Source organism: Emericellopsis cladophorae, assembly GCF_022114955.1.
Source record: "Emericellopsis cladophorae strain MUM 19.33 chromosome Unknown NODE_22_length_311439_cov_122_237611, whole genome shotgun sequence".
Taxonomy (NCBI): Eukaryota; Fungi; Ascomycota; class Sordariomycetes; order Hypocreales; family Bionectriaceae; genus Emericellopsis; species Emericellopsis cladophorae.
In genome coordinates this window covers 206-16,344 of record NW_026250947.1, presented here as the reverse complement: position 1 = coordinate 16,344, position 16,139 = coordinate 206, and the positions used below count along the sequence as shown (strand labels likewise).

The 16,139-nt window shown below is 54.0% G+C and overlaps 2 protein-coding genes across 2 annotated transcripts; both read right to left on the bottom strand.

Annotated features, from left to right (window-relative positions):
- Window positions 1-195: 195 nt before the first annotated feature.
- Window positions 196-5,470, bottom strand: J7T54_002226 (Plasma membrane ATPase; the record flags this gene model as incomplete). Its single annotated transcript, XM_051506398.1, has 5 exons — window positions 196-863; window positions 920-1,135; window positions 1,193-1,561; window positions 2,236-4,570; window positions 5,039-5,470. 5 exons carry the CDS (start codon window positions 5,468-5,470, stop codon window positions 196-198), a joined length of 4,020 nt encoding a protein of 1,339 aa, XP_051362190.1.
- An 866-nt stretch (window positions 5,471-6,336) lies between these two features.
- Window positions 6,337-7,358, bottom strand: J7T54_002225 (uncharacterized protein; the record flags this gene model as incomplete). Its single annotated transcript, XM_051506396.1, has 3 exons — window positions 6,337-6,368; window positions 6,758-6,923; window positions 7,275-7,358. The coding sequence occupies 3 exons, from the start codon at window positions 7,356-7,358 to the stop codon at window positions 6,337-6,339; spliced, it is 282 nt and encodes a 93-aa protein (XP_051362189.1).
- Window positions 7,359-16,139: the final 8,781 nt, after the last annotated feature.

Here is a 16,139-nt window from a genome sequence, read left to right as displayed (position 1 = left end):
TAATGATTCACTGTACATATCCCCACGCGGCTGGGCACGGTCGAGGGAAAAGGGAAAAGGGAAAAGGGGTCTATATCGTAAATACGGGGTGGGCAGTCGGCGTTCCGGATGTACATTTCAACTGAAAAACATTGGTTGGTTGATGCTTGGCTGGCGCATGATCTTGATTAAGTTTCGTTCCCTGGACCACGAAGACTACTTACTACTGTACGCGTAGGACCGAGCGGCCATGCCCATCCCGAGCCAGAGCTCATCGCCGTGAAACGCAATCTCTTTCGCGCGGAGTGTCACGTTGTCGAGCGCAGGACACTTCACCCTCTTGCCGCTGGCCAACGAGTACAGCCCGAGGCCCGCGCCATGCGACGCAGCGACCACGCCCAGCTCCGTCGAGACGTCCATGCCCACGTCCAGGTGCACCTCATTCCTAAAATCCTCCATCCGTACCAGAGGCCAGTCTCGCCTGCTAAAGCGGAGGTCATACACCGCCAGGGTTGACTCAAGCCCCGACACCAAGACTTGATGCTCGTTCAGGCTGCACACCTTGGCCACCGCACTCGGCATCCGTATACCCTTCCATCCGCCCTCGCGCAGGTCCGTCATCCACAGCTTGGCCTTGCGTCCGCCAGCGAACACAATGTTTGGTTGTTCTTTCTGGGCATCCACGGCGTATACGTCTGTGGGCGGCCCCTGCTCTCCTTCTTTACCCGACAGGATGCGCATGCTGTCTTGCACGAAAACCTGTACGACTCCTTGGTTCGTGCCGAGGAAGGCAAGCGTACCGTCTAAGGAAGACGGCAGCAAAGCATTGGTGCACCACTCGCTCAACACCCGATGCCGCATCGAGAGCTGCTGGTAGGAAGGCGCTAACGCATTGTCAGTCAAGTCTGCTGAGGCACTCCCAAAAGAGGAAACCACTCACTCTCCCCTGGTAGCCAGTTCCCCCTGGCATCTCTCGACGGCACAAACGTCGTCAGCGAACACTGATCCATCCCCGTTGCGGGGGCGACCAGCATCCGCCCCGAGGCCTCGTGATACCGAACCTTGGACACACCCGGCGTTGGCACTTGTTCTCTCCGTAACCGTGCTTGGTGTCGTCCATCGACATGCACGCCCGCAAGTTCCGTCTCCAAGGTTGCTATGTTGCATCAGCCCACAGATCTCACTCTCCCTCCATCTCAACGATCGAACTCACACGCATAAAGTACCCTCTTCCCCACAGGCCCAGCAACGCAAAAGGACTCCACGCCTGCGCCGTCCCCTCGCTCGCGGCCAAACGTCGTCTTCCTGGATACGTCCAACTCACCAGCCCACACACCTGCGCGCACGTCTCGTGCCCTGGATCCATGTGGCCCACTCAGTTCCCTCTCCAACACGCCGTAGAGGGGATTCTCAAAGTATAGACATCGCTGCACATTCCGCCTCGTTTCGTGGGTGCGCCTCCTGGCGGCCTTAGAGATCTGGTCTTGCGTCTTGCGTCGCTTGACAGCGTCAGTCGACCATGCCGCGGAGCTGGGTGCCGTATGGTTCTTTTCAATCTTAAAGTACTTTTTCTTCTCGGGATCTATGTCCTGGTTAGAGAAGGGCAAAACAATCAAGAGGATCGCGACTGACCAAAGTAGTACCCTGGTATTTGCATGGGCATTCTGTCGGACACCTCAGAAACAGTCAGGAATACAATTGTCTGTAGCTAGGAGGTTGCACTATCCGCTCTTGGAGCCCGTAAATGGATGTCAATTCGAGCAAAGGAGATTGAAGTGAATGAATAGTTGTGCGCGACAAGATTTATTTCATCGACCTTGAAGTCACACAAGCCTATCACGTGACGACGACATGAGGAGCTTGTATCAACTACCAAGTACCCATACCACCCACGGCAGCCATCTGACTCTGCAGCATCTTTCGTTCAGGTATTCAACACATGTTGCAAACATCACCAGACACGTCAGGTTTATTATTATTTTCTCTTTGTATTGAATTAATTGTCTCTGTGGCCTAAGACATGGATGAAATGACAAGCGTCTACACCTCAGGCACTCCTGACGCTTCCCACCCAAATGTACGATTCTTTACGATGCAAAATTTGGACAAAATGAAAGGAAAACGACCGGTGATCGGCACGAGAGGGTATAGCGCCATCTATTGGGCCTTCTCGTGCTGGGTCGAGACGCGCTGGAGAGAGACGACTGGGGCATGTTAGTGGATGCAGATGCAGGACGGAAAAATAGGGGTACATACCAAAGTCCTCAAGCGAGCGCTGCTTCTGGTTGCGCTTGGGCGACTTGCCGTGCATGAGGTTGTCGAAGCCTGTGGATCCCTGCATGAAGTAGTAGAGACCACCCATGATGGCGAAGACACCGAAGGAGAAGATCCAGATACGGACCACACCGACAATGTTGACACGGTGACGGTAGCCACGGAACCAACCGAAGACAGCGAAGAGGGTGGCGAGGATGTCGACGGCCAGAATGGCGCCGGTGAGTTGCCACGAGGGGATGGAGGACCAGAAGGGACCGTTGGCACGGGTGATGAAGATCAGCCAATTCTCGGTGAGGGAGATCTCGAGGAAGAGAACCATGTCAATGTCACCACGGTTCTGAGTGATACCGGCGTTCTCGCCACCAACGTAGAGGGTGGTCAAGCAGATCCAGGAACCAACGGCCAGGACCAAGCCGAGCAGAACGGACATGCCCCAGAGCTTGGGCAGGTTCCACTTGACGGGAGTCTGCGAGAAGGGAGCGTTGTCGTAGGCAATGGCCAGGGTGGCGATATCGGCGAAAATGGCGATAAAGACAATGAGGTTGAGGTTGAGGGAGCGGTCGAGGATGGCGATCCAGAGGCCGAGGAAGATCTCCATGTGCAGCGACAGGGCGATACGGTAGACGACATACGAGTACATGCGGTGGAAGATTTGGCGGGAAGTCTTGAGGGCATCAATGATGGCACCGAGACCAGGGGCAAGGAAGACGATATCGGCAGCGGAGCGGGCAGCGTCGGACGAACCCTCGACGGCAATACCAGTATCGGCCTTCTTCAGCGAGGGAGCATCGTTGACACCGTCACCAGTCATAGCAACCAGGTAGCCACGCTGCTGCAGGATCTCGACGACAGAGTACTTGTGCTGGGGGAAGACCTCGGCGAAACCATCGGCAGCCTCGACGAAATCGTAGACCTCGGAACCGGGCATGTCACCACCACCACCGAGACCAAGGCGCTCAGCGTTATAGACGTTGGTACCGAGACCGAGTTGGCGGGAAGTTTCACGGGCAATGCCGACAGCGTCACCAGTGAGCATCTTGATGGAGAGACCGAGCTTCTTGGCCTCGTTGATAGTGCGAGCAGTGTCGTGACGGGGAGGGTCGAGGCAGGGCATGATACCGAGAATCTCCCAGGCACCCTCACCACGCTTACGGGCGACACCGAGCGAACGGAAACCACGGGTAGCGAACTCGGCGACACAGTTCTTGTAGGCCTTGTCAACGTCCTCGGGGATAGGGTGGTCCTCCTCGACGGTCTTGAGAACGAACAGAGGAGCACCCTTGACGCAGACGATGCGCTCGCCCTGGGGAGACTGGACAACGGCCTGGACCTTTTTGGAGACAGGGTCGAAGGGGTGGAACTCGAGAACCTGGTACTTGGACAGGACTGACTTGGCGCGGGGGTAGAACTTGAGGGACTTGAGGAAGGCCTTGTCGATGGCGTCAATACCCTTCTTCTTGCGCGAGGCAGCGAGACAGGCAGTGAGCATGAGGTCATCGGGCTCGACACCGGCGACGGTGAAGGGCTCAGCCAAGGAGAGCTTGTTCTTGGTCAGGGTACCGGTCTTATCAGAGCACAGAATCTCGACACCAGCGAGGGACTCGATAGCAGAGAGCTTCTGGACAATGGCCTGCTTCTTGGCGAGGTAGGCGGCACCGACAGCCATGGTGGTGGTGACGACAGCGGGAAGACCGACGGGTACACCAACAATAGTAATACCGAGGGTAAATTTAAGGATCTTGACAATGCCGTTGGAGCGGTAGAACGAAGCCACCCAGACGACGAGGAGGGTGAGGACGACGAGGATGAGCAGAATCGTACCGATGCCGTTGAGCACCTCAGTAAAGTGACCGGTGCCACCAGCAGACTGGGAGACGAGGGCAGCTGCGCGACCAACGAAAGTATTATCACCAGTGGCGGTGATAATGATGAAGCACTCACCACGCTTCACAGCGGAGGAGGCAAAGCAGTTGTCACCCTTGTGCTTGTCGACGGCGAGCGACTCACCGGTCAGGGCAGACTGGTCAACCTGGAGGAAGGCATCCTCAGTGACGATACGACCATCAGCGGGGATGATGGTACCCTCCTCAACCTGGAGGATATCACCGGGAACGACTTCGGGGGCCTCGATCTCCTTTAGTGTGCCATCACGGAGGACGACAGCCTTGAGGGCGAGGGTCTTCTTGAGTTCGTCGACGATGGAGCCGGCCTGGTATTCCTGGAAGAAACCGACACAGGCGTTGAGCAAGAGCAGAGCGCAAATGACACCGAAATCGACCCAATCCTCGAGACCGGCAGCAAGGACAGCGGCAGCCTATAGTGGAGATTGTCAGCCAAGCCTGTTCGTATAAACAACAATGAGCGAGTAATGAGCGAAAAGCGATCCCGATGTGACCGGCATGCCGATCAGCGCGTGAATGCGAGCGCGAAGCGAGCAAAAAGTGCGCGACTGCGACGGATCCACCACGTAGCGCCAAGCCCGTGCCGATGCCCGTCAAAGGTGGATGCATCGAGACCCGGAGGGAACGTCAGGAATCAAGAGGCAGCCCATGGATTGGCCAACGGCATACACCATTTGCTCATGTGGGTCACAGAGCAATCTCGCACCAAAACCACGCAGCAAGTAAGGCTGGCCGCTGTACACGACAATGGCCGTCCAACAAACGCGCTGTTGTGTGGTGTTTTAGGTTTGTGCGAGGGAAGGTGTGTGTGCATGTCTGCCTGAATGCCATGCGGCGAAACAAACAGGTAGAATAGAGTGGATGGCGGAAGAGTGACATACCTCCATAACGAACTGGATAGGACCAATGAAGAAACCGAGGAACTTAAGGAGGAGGTTCTCCTTCTCCTCCTTCATCTGGTTGAGACCGTACTTCTTGCGACGGGCGGTGACCTCAGATTCGGTGAGACCAACGCGCGAGTCGGTCTGGAGCATGTCCTCGGGGACGGTGCGGCCGCCGCCGGGGTTGACGTCCTCGTCCTCCTCCTCGAACTGATGACCATCTTCAGACTCGAGGTCCTCAATGAGAGCATCCATGTCCTCGTCTTCCTCCTCTTCCTCGGCAGGCTTGGAAGCCTTCGGGGGAATGGCGCCGCCCTCGGCGGCAGCAGTCGAGTCGTGGTGGGGGGCATCGTGGGCGCGCTTCTCGTCAAAGCCGCCAGACTCGATGTTGGTGTCCAGCGCAGGAGCGCCGGTCGCCTTGGGATCAGCCATGACGCGGTGAGGTAGGCCAAGCAAAATCGGTATTAAGTGAGAGTGAGTATGTTGCTGGTGTCGGCTTTTTTCTCGTCTGCTGTAAAACAATGGACAAGAGGGGCGAGGGCGAGAGGGGGAGTGTCGAGCACCGCACGAAGAGAGTTGGGTGTCGCTACAAGCACAGCATTCGTGGGTGAAGAAGAAGAAGGGAAGAGAGAGAGAGAAAAGCTCGTGAGTGAGGGTGGGAAGAGTATTTCAATGGAAGGTGCGGCCTGGCCGTACACGCGGTGGATGCTACGCCAAAAACAGCGCGACCTATTCCAGTTGGGCGACACAGGTGAGGCAGATGTACCGATTTAGTAGTGAGCAAGTGAACGGCGTCTCACTTACTCTGCGCTCACTGCGCCTGTCAGAACGTTTCGAGTACATGGCCGCTACTGGGCCCCACGACGGTGCCGATTGACCGCGAGCGCCGACAGGGCTCGCAGCTCCATACATACGTACTCTGGGGCAGCAATTCTCGCGCTCCAAAAACGCTGGGGTCATCCATCCATTTCCGACGTGATTCTTGAGCCGGTACCTGTGCCTGCCGTAGGGACGAGCAGAAGATCTCCCCACTGTATGAATTGGCTGCCTCTTGGGACTGTGCACCACTCCAATCCTGTCTCTCTTCCGGTCTGCATCCACCAGTCGATGACCACCCGAGGTCACCACCAACACCAAGAAAGTCTAGATTGACTTTGCACCTAGGGCAGCACGATTAAGCTTAAGGCCCGTCGCACGCGAGACAGCTCGAGGTAACGGTGCAAGCGAGTTCATCTGTCCGCGAGATCATCGTTGAGCAACTGAAGTCCGCCTACGTCATGCGAAATCTGGTTGGACGCTTAGTGAGAACCGGTCAAATCCTTATCGGCATCTTGACAGCCGTGTCAGTCAGTCAGTTTGACTGAAGAGCGAGAGCGATGGACGGCAAGGCCGGCTGCAGATTAGCCAGGACCCGCACTGTCTCTGGCGCGCTGGGACGTGGGAGACGGCACTGGGAGACAAGGCGTTTGCACCTGCCACTTGGGCCCCGAGCACAGAAGGTGGACACTGTGCGGGACATCCACTCCAGTCCTGCATTCGGCCCTTGGCTACTGTCACACAGGCGACTGTATCCGTACTCGGGTACATTCGTACTGCGTGTCTACGGAACTTGTTCTTGACGAGGTAAACAAGAGTTCAACAGCGCATTGACTCGCACGGAAGCATCACCAGGAAAGTGGAAGGAGCAATCCAGCGGTGCAATGGAGCGGTCTGACGCACAGCAACGTGTCCCCAGCATCTCCTGGACACTCTGGTGGTCAAGGTCATGGACTATGCACTGGATCTGCGACGACTTGAGGCTGTTTCCCGTTGGCTCACAATTGAAGGTCTCACGAGGCACATCGTCATCCCCATTATCCTTGCTGCACTCCATCGCTCGCCCGCACTGCAGGCAGACACAGCAGCGGGTACGTACAGCACAAGTACCCTGACGGGATGACCGCAAGCTGCACATCGCCCGTCGTTGGCGCCTCATCGCACGCTCCCTAGTGGGCCTGCCAAATTCCCACCTACCCGACTTTTTGTCCATTGCTGAAGGGCGCTGTTTTCGATTTTCCTGCTCATATCCAGCCAGTCACACCCTGCCCGGCTCTTCTCTCGCTGGCTTGCCTTGCCCATCCCACTCTTTTCTTGCCTGGCCTCTCATGCGCGCGCCGACTCGCGAATTCGCGCTCACGGGCGATCAGTGCGCGAATCGCCCACACTGTGCCTCCCGCGCGGAATGCCCACCAGACACCCAGTGTGCGCCAGGACGTAGCAGGACCTCGGGAGCACCCAGCACCCACATCTTCAGCTCTTTTCGCTCGACACGCTGAGGCATTTTCAACAACCGGCGAACGGCTCTGGAGCGCCGAGCGCATCTGGGCTGAGGAAATTCTGAGGATTGACCGCCAGTGGGCCAATGACGCCACTGCTAAACCCAAGACCGCCTTTTGGGCCCTCATGACCCCCATCCTCTCGTCTCGAGTCTCTCGAGTCCAACCGCCCCAGTCCTTTGAGGATGAGGCCCGTCGGTATCAGCAGACTGATACTAGCTGCTCTGCATATTTGTTGGTCCATGTTGTTAGTTGCCATCCGTTCAAGCACTCCCGCGGGCGAGCGCCTCGCTCCCAGGCTCCCGTCTTACCAGCCCTGCCCTGTGATTGATGAGGCAGATGATGATTCGTACGTCCGCACATGCAAGCTTAAAGATGATCACCTCCCGGAAGCAACCTTTGTGCTAGCGATGCCTTCGGTGGGTGACCAGGGGTGCCTGCGTTGTCGCGCGGCGCAGACTCGTAGCGTCACTGCTGATGCCGAAGGTCGAGAGAGAGTTCACTTGAGGCTATCGTAGCTGGAAACGGCGATTAAAGTTGCAGGTTGGCCCAACACGGTCTCGAATCGCACATGTTCCACTCTTGACCTTGTGAATATCCAGAAGACGGTAGCGCCCTGTCTTCCATGCGCAAGCTCTTGCGGTAGCAGGTCTTGATCGCAGAGTCAACGTGGCATGCCGTCACCGATATACTGGCAGAGTGTCTTGGCTCTCTTGACCCGGCAGAACCTACACCCTGTCGTGAAGTGAGGGGAAGCCAACAACCATGATCGCCCGCGTGGAACAATATTCAGAGCATCTTCCCCAGACAGGCGCTTGCCAGCCCCTTCTCACAATTATTACCCTAAGCCGGTTCGTTTTCGAGACGTGCCCAGCTGAGGCACGGCGACGATCTTTCTCTCCTCTTCACGTACGGACATCGACCGAAAGCATGTGGCAGACTCAGTGCCGTTCTCTAATGAGACATTCTCGACCAGAAAAGGCTCCCATTAGCCGATCGTCATGCTGTTCTTACGCGAGGAGTGGCATTGCGAACACGTAACATTCCAGCCCAAATTTTCAGCAAGTCGAACACGAACAAGGCAAACTCCATCAACAATATGATAATAACAATAACAACAACGCTGTCCGTAAACAATAAGCAACAAGACACGAGCCAATCACGACGAGGGCATTTCCCAACTGAGTAAGTGAAGCCAGTGTGGGACGGATCACAGAGCTGGCTGCAGCGACTTCGTGGGGAGCGGGAACAAGTACGTGGGCCCCCTCCTTCTTACTTGAGCGACAAATCAATCGATTTGATAAATAGCATGGTTCTATTACCTCAGACAATTACAGGCGCGCGGTAAGTCACTAGCGACCGCCTTTGCACGCTGATGAAGGCGTGGCCTCCCACTGCATGCTGCATACAGGTTAGCTGTCACAGCACGTCAAGCGCCCTTGCCTCTCGCTTCACCGACAGACCAAAACGGTCCTAGCATGGACTGCACGGTACGTGCATGATGCAGTGACACTACGTAGAAGCAGGTGGATCGGCAAAAGCTTCTGGAATCATCATGGAATTTTCCAACAGGCACGGCCGCGTCTCACGAGGTGGCGAGGCGAAATCAACTTGCAAGTCACACCTCCAGTCGTTGGATGCACAGTGTGTCTTGTCCGGCTTCCGCAGATTCCGCAATACGCGGCAGCCTCGGGTGGTTCGTTTCGTTGACACGACTCTCACTCAGAAATTTGAGTCTGCGCTGTGATTAGAGGCCCGTGATCTGAAGAGACTCCTTGCTTCCGTGCCGAGGTTTCCTCGTCGACGGCGTTGGCGAGAGAGAGATACGTACTGCGCAGTCAAGTTTCCGAGATTAATGACGCTTGCCGTGATAATAAGAGCCATTATTCAATAGTATTATTATTCAGGTGCTAATGCGTACAGTCGATCCATGCTTCTCGAATGCGCAAATACAGGATTATTCGACAACCATCGGGCCTCCCGCAGCGGGTGGAGAGTGCCCCCGTCTGGAAACCCTCCATCCAAAACAATTTATCTGCTCGAGATTCGAGCCGCAGACAAAGGGTCGCGCATATTTGCCTCAAATTTAGAACGAGGTCCAGATCTGCGCCCAGCTGTACGTGCGACGACCTTTTGAGCCGGTGAGCGACTTTCGGACAGCTGCACAGGTGCAATACGTACCTAGGTGCGTAGGGAAAGACATGCAGCTGCCTAAGTCGTCATCGCCCTCGTTCTCAGCCCGCCGATCACATTATTATATGCCTCTCTGCTTCGAAATCGACCAGGTCCAGATCGCTGGACTGGTTCGTCGCACTTGTACGGATATGCAAGTGGGTGCAGCAAAGCCCCATCAAAGCCTCAAAGGGTCGAAGAACGGACCCTCCTCCAGATTTTTGTCCGCTGCGACGCATGAGGAAATATGGATACGTAGGACAGGAGGCTCCTCCCTCTGCAATCTGCATGAAGGGTTTCCGATGTCTGCCGCCGATGCTGCCGAGCGGTGGGTTTCGCAGAGGCATTTATTTCCTTCGCCCTCACTTTTCCTGACGAGCCTCGCGCTCGCGTTCAGGTCTACGATGAACAAGTACCTACTATTAATAGTTTACGGTCCATGGGCAAAACGCCAGCGGTTATACAGACATGGTAGTGCACACGTGCGTGACTTGACACTCATCTTCTCCCTCTACGTACCAAGTGGTAAACAGCTTGAGAACAGTCGAGATGGCATCGCCGTCATGGGGCCATCGAGTTGTTGTCGTCGTCTAATCGGCCCCTTGGCAATAAGACTTGAACATTCGTTCGCTCTCGTGAAGTACCTAAGGCAGTCACTCCGTAGTGCAAGAGCTCACTGTGTCCTACGGGTGGACCGATCCCGCCTGCCGCATAAGCGCTCCGAGCCCATTTACGCATTAGGAAAGACACTCTCCGGTCGCTCTGGCCGGCAATTGCTGATCCGAGTTGACTGTTAGCTCTCTTTCTCTCCTTTTTTTCACTCATGTCGGCTTCTAGCTTCCGTTTGCTGCGGTGTTTTGTTGCACGGACGTGCGTGCGTGCTTGGCTAACATTGCGCCTACTTTCCCTCCCGATAACACAGGGCAATCATCAATGTGAATGGTGAGGCAGCTTGCTTCCGATTCGTCTGGCTGGACGATTCATGTACGTACGAAAGTGATGACCGAATGCAAATTTGCTGCAGCAACACCGGCAAACACAGGCCGGACTTGGCGCCAACACCGCTGACAAGTCCGTTTCGTCCCCGGTCTAACACCGCCGGAACCCACACGGCCAGCACCGTGACGGCCAGCGTGTCCCAGTCCTCGGCGCGTACAGGACATGTTCATTTCTAGATTCCCACCGATTGTTTCGTCAACACGAGGTCAAGCCCTGGAGGCTCTGACGCCTTCGGCACCGGCACGGGAAACGCATATTTTCCTGTCTCGTGCCAAGTCAGCCTCTGACGTTTTTTCTCGAGAGTCAACCGATCCATTTCTCCCCATCGCCAAGCCGCGCGTGGGCAATCGCCTCGTGCCGCTCTGCCGAGCGCGTTCGTGGGTCCCCCCTGGCCCCCTAATAAGCCACAACGTCAGGACTGAGGCCTGTGTTCCCCGGAGAATAATGCCTTGGCGACGCGCCCGTGCTCCTTCCCCATCTGCCACATCCCGGAACTGGAGACGGACAAACCTCTATCCGAAAAGATAAATGTCATGATGATGCGTGCGAGGGTAGGTGAACACGTGCCTCCTCAACGCGAAGCAGGCCACCTTGAGGCTGAGTTTTAGACACCGCTATTAGAGTTGTTGTTAAGCTTGATTGTCACCGGCTTGCACGACGCCAGCCTACATGTAATAATGTAGGCCGCTCAATTCCATCGCACCACGACTCTATGTGGACTGATTGCACTTGGAAACATAAGAGGCCATCGCTAGTGTGAGGGCTTGGCTTATCGATGGTCTGCCAGAGATTTGGCAGAGCTGCTGGCACTGTGTCGGGGGGGGGCTAGCTGCGTGACTGACTGGCTGAATGCTGCACAGAGAGCTCAGATTACCGCAGGTAGCAAACCACAGCGACGGTCGTCTTGGAGCTATACAAGCCGGACCGTTCACAGTGGGTATCAAAAGATGTATACCGGAGACGAGGATCCGCGCGGGAGGCCGCAGTCTAGAGGCTTGGCAGGGATATCACCAGAACGGCTCCTTCAGGCTGCCTCTTGAACATAAACAGAGCCTGGACCGACATCGTCTGTACTCGCTGCGTTTTGGAAAATTAGCGTCTCACAGGTCACCAGAGGCCTCCGTTAATACATTCCGCCCGGTATAGTTGACATATCGGGGCGCGCCGTCTGTTTCAAAAGACAGTGACCAGGGGTGCTTTCAAGTTTCTTTGCTGCTTTCTTCCTCTAGAAGCGGCTCGGGTTTTAATTATTAATAGGTGCTCTTTTGCGTTCAGTTTCCGTGCAAGGGCAGCCGTCGGCGAATGGACGCGGTGGCCCTCTTCAAACTTGCCGGAGATCGCATCCTGTCGACCCATTCCTGGTGCGCTGGTCTAATTGGACTGGCATGACGATCCTGGCTGCGGCCACCAACAGCTGCCATCAATTTCATTCAGTCTACGTCCATAGGTGCGTCCCGATTCATTCTTTTTTTCCTGGGGACATGGCAATCGTCTTGCTGGAAGGATCGCCATGCGCTTCTCGCTGACATTGGCTGGGACTTCGGCCTGCTGCACCTCATCACCTGACGCCGGCCAAAGCGGTTGCTTGCGAGACGCGCTGCAGCGGCGTGTCGGAGCTGGGGAATCCTTGTGGGTGCTGGCTCGAGAAGACGTCATGAATACAATGCCTTCGAGTGTACAATTCGAACATGGATGCGCTGCGGAGGATATACAATATTCGATCCAGCCTCCCGGTCAGCCTGTCAATGACAACGCCGTTCACGCCCATATCATTCTGACGCGTATTCTTTTACTGTGCACGTCAGAAGTTCCCAACGCGATGTGTTCATACATGTATCTATATGGTGATACTTCTTCGTACTGGTACATATACCTTTCTTCACGCCCGGTTTGGCTCTCCAGGTACCGTGAAATGACTGTTATTGGGCTCCCATGTTTGCAAGTTAGCTTAGAGTACGCAGCAATAGAGTTTAAATTTGCCGGTCTGCAACCTTACCTCATGATAATTAGGTACCTTTCGATTGCCTTCTCAGGAGGCAAGCTACAAATTGTAAAATTGGCAACTTGGCACCAGACCTCGCTGGTCCCCCGCCAGACAATACTAAGGACTAAATTCATTGACCATAAAACATTCACAAAAAACAAGTAGGTCTAAGCTTCAGCGACTATATCCTATTGTTCATGCGATGCAGTGAGGATGGTCACATGCCGAAGGGAGATGCTGTAGGGTAGGCCAACTAGTTGAATCAAGTAATCATGTACCAGGACTGGCGCAATGAATTCGAACAAATGAAATTAGATCTATTATCCAATAGCTAATAGTAGTAAGAGAAGCAGTGAAGGGTAATGTAAAATAAGACAGAGGGATTGAGGGACGTCTATAGACAGTTTCCGCGCCTAGGAAATAGTATCATGACGGAGGAACCATTGTTAGAGCGCACCTGGGCTTTTGAAGTTCCTTTACTACGTATCGACAAGGCGTATCGAATTTGTTAGTGTTCTTCAAAAGATGCGGCCTCATCCAGAAGGAGATATATGGAGGACTACTAATTATGCCGCTCGATCCGAGAGATTCTGTTGGTCGTTAGCTTATTCCTGATACACTGCGCAATAGGACCGAAGCTTATATTGACTGTTGATAATGAGAGACAATCTCTGCAGGGTTGCTCGTTATCAGTGACTATCTGAAATCGTCACGTAGCTAGCTTCCCATGTCTGTGATATGATCAACATCGTAGGGCATCTTGCCTCGAGAGAACGAACGATAAGAGCTAACGATCGAATTATGGTTCAGTACTTAGGAACGAGGAAGACACGGAGGAGAACAAATCTCCTTTCAAGAGGAATACTACAGCAAATACAAGCCAATGTTCATCGACTCCTAACATGGTCCCCAGACTAAAGCGCCCGATACTCCCTACGTAGCCGCCGCTGGCAAAAACAAGTTGTACTCTATCGATACCCGGTTGGACCCTGACACCGCAAAGCATATCAGAGAACATACCAAGTCCCAGCACTCAGACTGCCTGAATACGAGCCCACTGGCGATTGGCTGTTGACCTACGACTACAGAAGCAATAGCTTGACTGCGGGAGTATCATGCCAGTTGAGGACTAGGTCTGCGACGCCCAGGACTCCAAATGGCAGACATTTGGCAACTGCAGCCTATCTGCGTCAAGAAACGCAGACGTGCCAAAGGGAGAGGGAAGGAATGACGCCACCTACCACAAACACACGAACGATTTACACTGAAAGTAGAGGAATCTGGTCGAGAGCGAAATTAGGCGCTACGTTTGCAAAGACATTTTGAAGTGTTGGAAAGGACAAGAAGAGCAAGAACGTAAAGTTAGCGAGAGTGAACACGAATGCCGATTTAACACACTCTCCTAGAAGTTCATAGTCATAGAAAGCGACTCGCTTGAAGTCTGGTCTCAGCACCATAAGTTTGTGGGTTTAAGTGACACGACACTTAGCAAGTCTCACGGCTAGCTACATGCATACAACCCGCGCGCTACACTGAATCCAGTCCATCCCAGACAAGACCAAGAAGCAACAGAGGCTGTCACGTATAGAGAGGAGCATTCGGAGAGCATATCGATGCAGCGATTCCCATCAGCCGTCCTGACTCCTCTAGTTTTCGACTGGTGGTCGTGGATTCCGTGTCATCTACTGTTGCAAGTTCCACAGGCAACGGAAACACGTATGTTCATAGACTCTGAAAATATCCCACTCTACCACATACGACCATACCCAGTGGAGAATACGGGATCCCGTCCGCTCTCCCATAGTCAAGCCGCTGAGGGGCTGATTAGTAGTTGGGTCGGTGACGACCAGCGAATACCGGCTGTTGTATGTCTTTTTGGTTCTTGCCTCGTGGGTAAAGGTATGCGTATAATATCTAACAACCGCAATAGTTGTTACATACGACCATACCTAGTGGAAAATACGGGATCCCGTCCGCTCTCCCATAGTCAAGCCGCTAAGGGGCTGATTAGTAGTTGGGTCGGTGACGACCAGCGAATACCGGCTGTTGCATGTCTTTTGGTGAACTCAATTTCTGTTTTGTAGAGAGAACCATTTACCCAGTTGCTATTCTCTGCGTATTGAGCAAAAGCGGCCACAGTTGCCACACCCAGCGGGGGATGCGGACCAGCTAGTCTTAACAGCCGGGCCTTGAATCCCCTTTTTGGATGTAGTGAGATCTTGCACTAGGGAGGCAAGGCTTCCCGAACTGGCACCTAAGAAAGAATCCGGAATGATCCGACTTGACCACAATAGGGCACGGCTCTTGTTCCTCTTCCTGAAACCCTGCATTGCCGCATGGGCCAGACCCGCCAAGACTCGTGTCGTTTCTCTCTAGCATTCTCACAGCTTTATCAGAGGCGGGGCCTTGGTGCTATTTTCGTCGCGGTCAATGTCCGTATCCCCGCTTCACTCATCTAGATCAAGATTGGCCTTGATAAGACGTGGTTCGAGGTACGCGCCTCTCTTCTGGTGGTGAGGTAGGTTTCCTGTCGCTCTTGGTAGACATTGCCATTGTCATCTGATGTTTCTGAGCACGGAAGACTTTGAGTGGACGCGAAACTGAGAATGGTGGCAAGAGAGAACATGCGTCCAAGAGTGCTCCCGCAGACATGGATCAAACGAGGCAGAACCATCCAAGCATCGACTGCCAATGTTCGTATGCCGTTTGCACGGGGAAATGCCAGTCTGTTGCAAGAGTTTGGCAGATTTTGTGTGTTCTTGGCTGCAGTGAGTAATTCTCCCATTATTTGGGAGTGAAGGTGAGAGGGACATCTCATGTGTTCTGAAGGTTAAAGGGAGTGCAGTCCGCCGGAGATGGCGCTCAACATTCATATTATACTGGGGCTTCGCACAGCGGCAAGCTCAACAGTGAATGGTACCAGGGGAGGCCATGTTAACCTGTCTCATTCCTTGGTAGCCTGTTGATCCTATGAATGACCGCTGAGAGTGATTGTGGCTGCATTCGATAGGAACAAAATGTCATTATGACAGAGGCATTATCATGTTCATATTCAAATATGCGTATTCCGTAAGAAGAGGCCTGCGATATAAGGTAGATACTATTCGGCTATGGTAGGTCGCTTTCTAAACCACATTCTGTCGGCAATCGATACACCTCGGTCGTCCGCAGTTCGCTAAAAGAACTACAGTATACCCTGGACAACAGCTGATATATACGGCGAGCGAGGTCGAGACATGATAGTCCATATTGCAAGCTCGCGGACGATGTCGTCACCCCATCCAACATCGAATGGCCAGCCTGCAACAACCGAGGCAGCCCCAGTTTCATATTCGGGTTGTATCCATCGGTCAATGTGAAGATGGCAGGACACATCTAGAGACGACGAAGGAAACAAGAAACAAGAAACGAAGAAGACAAGCGTGCAACAGAATTTTCAGGTGCACTTTTTTGGAAGCTCAAGGTAGACTCTGACAAGATCAGGATCGGACTGGCCAAAGGTTGCCTGTACGTAGCGATGTGCTGATGAGACTTGTTGGCCGACTCAGTTGCACGGGTCTCATTCTCCGGCTTGGACACACTCAGATCCAGCGAATAATGGAACCAAAGATTGCACGCGATGATTGGGTGA